This window comes from Saccopteryx leptura, chromosome 11 (genome assembly GCF_036850995.1).
Source record: "Saccopteryx leptura isolate mSacLep1 chromosome 11, mSacLep1_pri_phased_curated, whole genome shotgun sequence".
NCBI lineage: Eukaryota > Metazoa > Chordata > Mammalia > Chiroptera > Emballonuridae > Saccopteryx > Saccopteryx leptura.
Genome location: NC_089513.1, coordinates 16830045 through 16840121, shown reverse-complemented (window position 1 = coordinate 16840121; position 10077 = coordinate 16830045). Strand labels below are relative to the sequence as shown.

Here is a 10077-nt window from a genome sequence, read left to right as displayed (position 1 = left end):
CATTGTGTTTACATTTCTTGAGTTATATTTGTGTATACATTTTTATGGTGCTTAAAATTAGTTGGAAATTTAAGTGAAAATTTTTACATAAACACTATGCAAATAAAATGGAAGGTGTTTTTAAATTGTTATTCTATGTGTATATAAAAGGGGTGATAAAGAGTAAAGGGAGTCAAATACACTGCTCATGAAACTTCGGGGATCGGAGAACGGGCAGATACTCAGTACTTCCAGCCTTTTGTATCGTGCATTTTCACCAATGAAATAAAAGTTGGTTTGGCATCTCATTTGCATAATCTAACAACTTTCTTTGACTTGTCATTTGCTTTTCTGATGTTCTTGTTTAATTTAAAAAAAAATCAAATGCTTTTTTTTAATCGCTTCATATTCATTTAGAAATATCCCCTAATTCTTGTGAGCGTATAGATGGTGATAGAAGATTTATTTGACTTTGGGTGATGAGCATCATAGAAATGTATACTTGAAACCTATATGATTTTATTAACTAATGTTACCCCAATAAATTTAATTTTATAAAAATTTGTTATATCTTAATAATGACATTGGATTTTTATCAGAGATGTATTTTTTTTCCTTTCTGTTAAATGATACAGTTTAGAATAGGGATTTTTATAAAACTAGTCCTTGGTGCTCTATGCATACATCTGAATAAGTCTATTTATACATGTATATTTAAATATTTAGATATCCCTGGGTGAATCATTTACTTCTCTAGGTCTTCATTCTTTTATTCACAGAACTGGAAGTTTCAATACATGTTTGTTAAGATCCTTTCCAGGTCTCTATATGCAAACCTACCTTCTGACTCAGTGTTATCTCGGAAGGAAACCTCTTCCTGGAATAGTGAGTCAAGATCCACACAATAGTGTGACTAATTGTGGTGGATTAATCATCTCTAGGTGTTTGGCCAAAAGGACTGAAGTTACTGTGTAGGATAGAAACCTGTTGGTCAGATAATAGGTATAGTCACACTACAGCAGCATAAATATTAAAGATATTAGATATCTAAATTATTATTTATTCTTGTGTTCTAGAAAATGAAAGCTACTCATATGGAGGATTTTTCCAAAGACAAGGAAACAAATTGGGATTTTCTACCAGCTGGAAGAATTGAAAGTATAAGAACTGGGGAGTCTCCATTAGACACCACGGATTTTTCTGAAGAAAAAGACAGCGATGAAGTCCCACTCTGCTCATTTCCTGAGGGTATTGACCAAGAAGTCTTTAGGCAGCTTCCAGTAGATATTCAAGAAGAAATCCTTGCTGGAAAATCTGGAGAAAAAGTTCAAGGGAAAGGAAGTTCGAGTTATCCATTGCATGCCTCTAGAGGAATATTATCTTTCTTTTCTCCAAAACAGATGCAAGATAGTCCCTTAAATCCCAGAGCTCATTTATCTAAGAGAAAAGAGATACCCTCTTTATCTCCCTGTCAACCTGGAACCTCAGGCCTAAATAGCAGTCGTTCCTCTTATCTATCTGGTCCACAGGATCCTTCACATTGTTCAGACAATAGATTGAAAGATGAACAAATAAGTCAAGGGCCTAAAGAATCTCAAAGACTCCACTCTTCAAATACAAACCCAGCTGTATCTGTTTTCCATTCATTCCCAAATTTACAGAGTGAGCAGCTTTTCTCTAAAACTCCCACTACAGACAGCCATAAGCAGCCGACAGCAGCTGTGTCTCACCATGAAGGACTTGCAGAAAATAGAGAGCAAGATTCTGCTGCTGAGATCACTTTTCCTTCTGATGTTGATCCTGAGGTTTTCCGTGCACTACCAGAAGAGGTACAAAAAGAACTGTTGGCTGACTGGAAGAGAACAGGGTCAGATTTCCACGCTGTACATAAGTGAGCATGCTCACAGAAAAGGTCTAGAAAAGCAAGGACCGCTGTGCTCAGATTAGCAATTCAGTAAGCTCATCTAAATTAAACACTGATAGATATTTAATAATGTAGCAATGCAATATAAAATGTTCTACATAGAGCAAGAATAGTTGTGGGAAGTAAATTCTGCCACAAAGTATAAAAGATTTAAAACAAATAATTTAAAACACTATTTTCCTCATATTTTTAAAACTACTTTATATTGCTTTTAATAAAAAAAAATCTTGGCCCTAACTGGTTGGCTCAGTGGGTAGAGTATTGGTCTGGCATATGTACGTTCTGGGTTCAATCCCTGGTCAGGATACACATGAGAAGGGACCATCTGTTTCTCTTCCCTTCCCCCTTCCCCTAATCTCCCTCTTCCCCTCCCACAGCCAGTGAATCATTGGTTAGAGTGTTGGCCTCAGGCGCTTAGGATAGCTCACTTGATTCCAGCATCAGAGCATCAGCCCCATGGGGGTTGCCGGGTGGATCCTGGTCCAGGCACATGTGGGAGTCTGCTCACAATCTCCCTTCCTCCCACTTAAAAAAGACAAAAAGACTATAAGTATTCATTGATAACTCATTCAAAGAAATTGCTTAAAGCAATTCAGTACTGATCAGTTGAATAACTGATTACAACTATTTGTTGATTTTAACTTCCATACTTCTTTATCACCACTAAAAGTGAGCTAAAAATGGTCTGCCCTCAAAAATGAGGTAGAAAATAACATATATAATTCAGACAGTGTTATGTTATAGGCAGTGAGTACATTTTTGGTCTGCCCTCATTTAAAAGATGAGGAGACTCAGTGCCAGCTATATGAAGGTGGTGAGCACCAGTCCTGCGTGGCGCGCCGCAGCAGAGCCGAGGGCGCGCTGTCACCCAGCTGTGGCTCAGCTGGGACTCAGAAACTGTGCCACAGACGGGTCAGAAGCCGTGTTGGAAAGTAATAATTAACTGTCCCTATCCCCAAGTCGTTTGCAGTAGGGAAAGCTATCCAGATCGAATTGGTCAGATTGAATTGAATTATGAAGGAAACAGCTCCAAGCCACTGCCCTGCCAAAGTCCTGTCACCATGACTTATATTGAGTTGTCTGGCTCCAAACGTCTTCACAGGCTAAACAAGTATGTTTAACGTGAATAATGCAAGTAGAAAACGGGATTTTACAGAGTGACATGCTTTGGGGATTAAGGATATACAACACCCCCACTTTCTAAAAGAAATGTAAGCACAGTTATGGAAAGACCCATCTCGTGAAAATTTCTTCAGGGGTTTTATCAGTTACTGAATATGCCCATTCTACGCAATCCAAATAGAAAATAATATATCTAAAGATTAATTTTGTTTCTAAGTAGTTTTAAAGTGTATGCTGTGAAGTTTCAGCCTATAGACACCTGTCTGTAGTTAGTGCTGAAGGTTACGTGCCACAGAAAGGCTGGCAGATGCCGTAATCATTGGCTATGATGTAAATAGCACCCCTGAGGGGAAAGTAAAAACATCAGGCTTGCCTATATTCTACTTGTATTTATCAGTTTCACCAATAAATACAGAATAATTAAAAAATACTTCTTTCAAAATGTAATTCTAAAATGGGGGCAAAATGTTTCAGCTCACAGCTGATGACATATTCTCTTCACAGCACTTAAAGTAGGATAGGTCCATAAAGTCTCGGATTTATGTGGCGCCCAAGGCAAAACTTTGTGCAATGGTATGACATAAACCATAAAGACGGCAACAGTTACTTAATATCTTTCTTTGCATTGCTCCCCGAAGAAGTTCACTGCATAAGAATGGCCACTATTTGGAAAAAGCAGGGCTTTATAGTTTTAAGAACTTATCACCAAATCAGTTTGCATTTTCTGTTGTTCAACATTAGATTTTATTATAAGTGCAAGGCAGCAAAAACAAATGAGTGGGACTACATCAAACTAAAGAGCTTCTGCACAGCCAAGGAAATGATCAACAAAATGAAAAGGCAACCTACAAAGTGGGAGAAAATAGCCTGACCAGGCAGTGGCGCAGTGGATAGAGTGTCGGACTGGGATGAGGAGGACCCAGGTTTGAGACCCCGAGGTCACCAGCTTAAGCGCAGGTTCATCTGGTTTGAGCAAAAGCTCACCAGCTTGAGCCCAAGGTTGCTGGCTCGAGCAAGGGGTAACTTGGTCTGCTGAAGGCCTACAGTCAAGGCACATATGAGAAAGCAATCAATGAACAACTAAGGTGTTGCAACGCGCAACGAAAAACTAATGATTGATGCTTCTCATCTCTCCATTCCTGTCTGTCTGTCCCTGTATCCCTCTCTCTGTCTCAAAAAAAACAGGGGGGGGGAATATTTGCAAATCATACCTACTAATACAATTATTAATGCAGAAGATTCAGAAAGTAATCTTTATATCATCTACTCTTTGAAATTTTAAATGAGGAAATTGAAGCCTAACAGATTAGATCACAGGCACAACTTGGAGGTAAATACAGAACTAGCCAGATTCCCTGATTTCCAGTACAGCACCGTTTCTGCTATTCCACACTGGCTAGTAATACATTGTGAGAAGCACATCGATCTAGCCCTATGGTGTAAGGCCTAGAATGAAATGACCAGTATTAGGTGCTGACAGGACATCTGTTGAAAATAGGGAGGGTCTCCGATGGCCTAAGTGCAAGGTCCTCTCCTGACTGGTCGGTCCCACAGGTACAGACTCTTAGCCAATAGCTCTCCTCGTCAGCTGGATCAGGCCTAGTGCCTGCTTATCCCTGAGGAGTGGGTTTCGGTTCCCTGCTAGTCTGGAGAATTATTCCAAGCTTTAATCACATCCTCTGCAGGAATGTGAGGGCCACCTCAACCTCTGATACTATAAAGCCTGCCTCCTGGTTATTCACTGTTCCTGAGTGCAACTCCCATGTCACGCTGCACAGCCTGATGTGTCATTGTGAGTTTAGCTACTCCATGGTTTTGCCTCCTTTTTCTTTGGCCAAGCAGCCTGCTGGGACCTTAAACTGACACTAGCCCCTTCATGCAACTGCATGCCCTAGATAACAGCTCCTATGTTTGCACAAGCAAATGTTAGGTTCCTGATATGACTTTCCCAATAACCCATGTTCAGCAGTCTCCCCAGCCGCCCAGGGCCTTCCCTTGTGAGTTACTTAGATAAAAGTGCCTGCAGAGCTTACCAACACCCTGCTCTTTTGGTTTGAAGGTACCAATCAGACCTTAGCCTGGGAACCCAAATAATGCATTCCATCCACAGACCTGAATAAAAACACACGCCTCTCTCTGGTCCTGACTCTGTCTCTGCCTGTACCTTCCTTGCCCTCCCTGGGTGGCCCCTTGAGGCTTGCTGTGTACTTCCTTCAGGACTTTTGAGTAACAGACTTCTCTATTTCAATTTCTCTTGTGGTCTTTTGTTGGAACATGGCTCACCATCCAGCACCTTATGCTCCGCTTCATAAATGTTAATTGAACAAACTGATAATTGTTCTCCCCTGGGCTGTGGTTAATTATTAATAAACTATTGTTGATCTCATTTGTCTAGTGGCAGGTGTCATGTGTTTTGCCAACCCTATAACCCTAAAGCAGGAATCCCTTCCTCACCAATGGGATGAATGACTCCCATTAAAACACACCTCTGAAGGTGAACACTATAAATATTCATAGGAAGACAAAATATTTTTTTTTAAGAGAGAGGAAGGAGGAGAGAGAGACTGGAAGCATCAATTCATAGTTGCCTCATCTTAGTTCTGTATTGATTCTTGTACATGCCTTGACCAGGGATGGGACCTCTGGCTGAAGTTGAGCCAGCAACCCCTGGCCCAAGCCAATGACCTTGGGCTTGAAGCCAGTGACCTTTGGGCTTAGGCTGATGACTCTGGGATCCTGTTGATGATACTGGGCTCAAGTTGGCGAGCCTGCCCTCATGCCAACGAGCCCTCCCTCAAGTCAGTGACCTTGGGGTTTCCAACTATGACCTCAGCGTTCTGGGTCACTGCTCTATCTGCTGTGCTACCACCTGTCAAGCGAAAAAAATTCGTCATATAGGATAATGTTATTCAGAGATACTATGGTATATTGGAAAGGGCCTGGAATTTGGAATTGGGACACCAGGTATAAATCTTGGTTCTATATACCATGTATTGGCTATGCTAACCTTGAGCAAGCCACATAACTGTTCCACTCATTCTCTCCTCCTGTACATAACCACAGCCAACTTGGAAACAGTGGATTGTGTTTGAGAAAACAAGCATGCAAACTTGAGTTTCATGTATATTACATCTATCTTAATTTTGAAGCTGTGTTTGATAGTCATTGGACTAGAGCTCAACTATAAACGACAAAAGAGATTTTGCCAAAACCAGCGTGTGACAGGCAGCATCTAGCAGTGAACTCCACTTCCTGGTATTCACACATTGTGCAATCCCTTTCCCCAGAGTCAGGGCTATATCTTGTGTGATTCACTTCTAAAGAACTGAATGTTGCAAAAGTGGTGGGAAATTTACGTGAAAGTAGCCCCTTCAAAGAGAGAACTAGAGAAATTTGTTAAAAAAATATATCTGTAAACATTGATACGTAAAGACACATGTAGCCCCATGTTCATTGCAGCATTGTTCACAGTGGCCAAGACATGAAACAACCAAAAAGCCCTTCAATAGAAGACTGGATAAAGAAGATGTGGCACATATACACTATGGAATACTACTCAGCCATAAGAAATGATGACATTGGATCATTTACAACAAAATGGTGGGATCTTGATAACATTATACGGAGTGAAATAAGTAAATCAGAAAAAAACAAGAATTACATGATTGCATACATTGGTGGGACATAAAAACGAGACTAAGAGACATGGACAAGAGTGTGGTGCTTACCGGGGGGTGGGGGGAGGGAGGGCATGGGAGGGAAGGAGGGAAAGGGGAAGGGGGAGGGGGAGGGGCACAAAGAAAACTAGATAGAGGGTGACGGAGGACAATATGACTCTGGGCGATGGGTATGCAACATAATTGAATGACAAGATAACATGGACATGTTTTCCTTGAATATGTGTACCCTGATTTATTGATGTCACCCCATTAACATTAATAAAAATTTATTTAAAAAATATATATATCTGTAGAAAATGAATTTTAAAATAATTCATGTTATTGTAATATATATTAAACTAAACCTTGCTACTTTTAATTTTAGTGTTTTGAGTTGCTGATATTACCTTCAAGTTTTTCTTACTGTTGATCGCTAGTCCACGTTATGACTATAACATTTTCAACTTAGATTAAACTTGTTAAATTTTATGTGTAGACACTTCACATTTTATACTATAGATTCACATTGACTTGAAATTTTTATAAAAGCCTTAAAACTTCCCTCTATTACTTGAACATTTAATTCCAATTAGCTTCATTCTGTTTTAAATGTACACCACATTCTGAATCTGGTTAGCTCTCTTGAAGATGTGTGCCTTTAGTTATGAGAAGACAAACTCATGGATTTTCCAACAGTGAGTGGAAAAAGAGATCAAACATGCCTTGTTACAGGGAAGTCAGTAGATTTTCTATTAGTCAAAATACATTAGATAACAAGAACAATGCAGACACATACTGCAGGGACTTAACGAACAGCATGTAACTTTTTAAAAAGAAGGATACAGTATGAAATAACATACATGGTTGTGGTTTCAGAAACACTTTTAAATATATTATCTCAAATAGAGATGAAGAAGAATAAAAACAAAGAAAAAAGGAAGTCAGGTCATTGCTGTAGTGATTCAGAGAGGCAAGCAGAGCTTAGAACGGAGAAGAAATGATCAATATGAGTGAGGGTAGAGTAAAAACTCAGGAGGAGATAAAATGAGTTAAATGAGAGTAGTAATGAGACATAAAGAGAGAAACATGAAGACAAGTGATTCTGAACTTTGGTGCAAAACACCATAGGTTTCTTCTTAAGACTGCTATGCTTTGCAGTACAAAAATTATAGCTCAGTAAGCTGTTTTTAAAATTTGAGCAATACATTTTTGCTGATAACTTTATTAGAAAGAGGTGGTAAATGTGAGTTGGAGTAGAACAGACTTTTATGATTTTCCACAAACAATTGCACTTGTAAAATTCCACATTGCTGGGCCTTTGGTTCTTTGGGTCTCCAAACCACATTTCACTCATCAAAACAAACCAATGTCCCACAACTGAATCTGTTAGCATCTTTTCATTTATTTAGAATTCTATAGATTAACTTTGTTTTTATTAAACTGATTTTAAAGTCTGGGAGTGGGGAGAAAAGCCCAGGAAGGTAAGTCAGGTAACAAAAAATATGTATGTCTACGACCCTCCTGAGATTTGAACATTCAGTTTGAAAAACATGGTCCATCACAAATGTAAATCCAAACAAGGGGTTATTTCATTCATGATTATATGAGACTAATCATAGCGTTCCATTAGCATATCAGGGCTTTTCTGCTGTTGCTGCAACTCTGATATTGGAAAGAATACTAGACTTGGCATCAAAACACTTGAAAACAGTCACTTCCAACATCAGGTTGCAGAAAGACTTGGCTTCTGTCTTGTTTGCTCTTTCTTTTTCTTGCAATATCCTAGAACAGTGGTCCCCAACCTTTTTTGGGCCACGGACTGGATTAATGTCAGATAATATTTTCACGGACCAGCCTTTAGGGTGGGACGGATAAATGTATCACGTGACCGAGACAAGCGTCAAGAGTGAGTCTTAGACAGATGTAACAGAGGGAATCTGGTCATTTTTAAAAAATAAAACATCATTCAGACTTAAATATAAATAAAACGGAAATAATGTAAGTTATTTATTCTTTCTCTGCGGACCGGTACTGGTCTGCGGCCCAGGGGGTTGGGGACCACTGTCCTAGAGCACCCACTCTGAAGAACAAACTGACCTGCTGTGAATAGCCCCATGGAGAGGCCTATATGTCATGGAACTGAGGAAGGCTTCCAGCCCAGACCAGCAAGGAACTGAGGCCCTCAGTCCAATAAGCCCATGGGGAACTGAATCCTGTCCACCACCACATAAGTGAGCTTGGAAGCAGAACTGCCTTCAGATGGGATCTAAGTTCCAGCAAACACCTTGCATGCGGCCTTGTGAGAATAGTTGAGCCAGAGGTACTAAGCTAAGCTACACCTCGATTCCAGAGTCACAGAAACCATGAAATAATAAATGGCTGTTGAGATACTATGCATCAAAAAATAACTAGTATACAGTATATACATTTCATTTAAAATGTAAATGCAGAAAGTTCCTTTTTTTGTGTTGTCTGTTTTGCATGCAAGAATAAAATGTCTCTGATAAAAAAAATTCAGCCTGATCTGGTGGTGGCACAGTGGATAGAGTGTCAGATTGGGACACGGAGGAACCAGGTTTGAAACCCCGAGGTCGCCACCTTGAGCACAGGATCATAGACATGACCCCATGGTTGCTGGCTTGAGCCCAAGGGTCCCTGGCTTGAAGGCCAAGGTTGCTGGCTTGAGGCCAGGGTCACTGGTTTGAGCAGGGGGTCACTCGCTCTGCTGTAGCTCCCAGGTCCTGGGCATATGAGAAAGTAATCAATGAACAACTAAAGTGCTGCGATGAAGAATCGATGCTTCTCATCTCTCTCTCTCCCTTCCTGTCTGTCCCTGTCCTCCCTCCCTCCCTCCCTCCCTCCCTCTCTCTCTCTCTCTCTCTCTCTCTCTCTCTCTCTCTCTCACACACACACACACACACACACACACACACACACACACACTAAAGTTTTAAAACAGCTTACTTGAGGCTACTCTTTGAATGGCTCTCGTCACCTTCTATATAAACACCCAGAAAGTATTTGCAGAATAAATAAATACTTCTGGGTTTCTTTGATACGCAGGTTGCTGTCTATGCTGGTCTGTAAGACACCAAAAAACTATAATATCCAAAAGTTTATTCCCCTTGTGTTTGTCCTTACCCACTTCCCCTCACAGTCTATTTTTGAAAGTGCCAATATTAGAATTATTATATTTAGATAACAAGGGTAGGAATGATCTTCCTGAACATTATTAAAATGAATAGGAGAAAGCATACCAACTTTGCCCTATAGTAAAAAATCGGACTGCAACAGAGTCGTATGAAAAAGGGCAAGAAGCACTGAGGAGGGAGGGACATAAGTGGTCTGGGGAGCTGCCCCTGGCCAGATGGTGACTCATCTTGGGAAGGGGCA

General features: G+C 40.3%; 1 protein-coding gene across 1 annotated transcript in view; it reads left to right on the top strand.

Annotated features, from left to right (window-relative positions):
- POLI (DNA polymerase iota) overlaps window positions 1–6535 on the top strand; it is a 27634-nt gene extending 21099 nt beyond the window's left edge. The window contains exon 10 of the mRNA XM_066352454.1: window positions 1056–6535. Coding sequence (XP_066208551.1) covers window positions 1056–1874 — 819 coding nt within the window. The 3' untranslated portion in view covers window positions 1875–6535. The remainder of the gene's footprint in view (window positions 1–1055) is intronic.
- Window positions 6536–10077: the final 3542 nt, after the last annotated feature.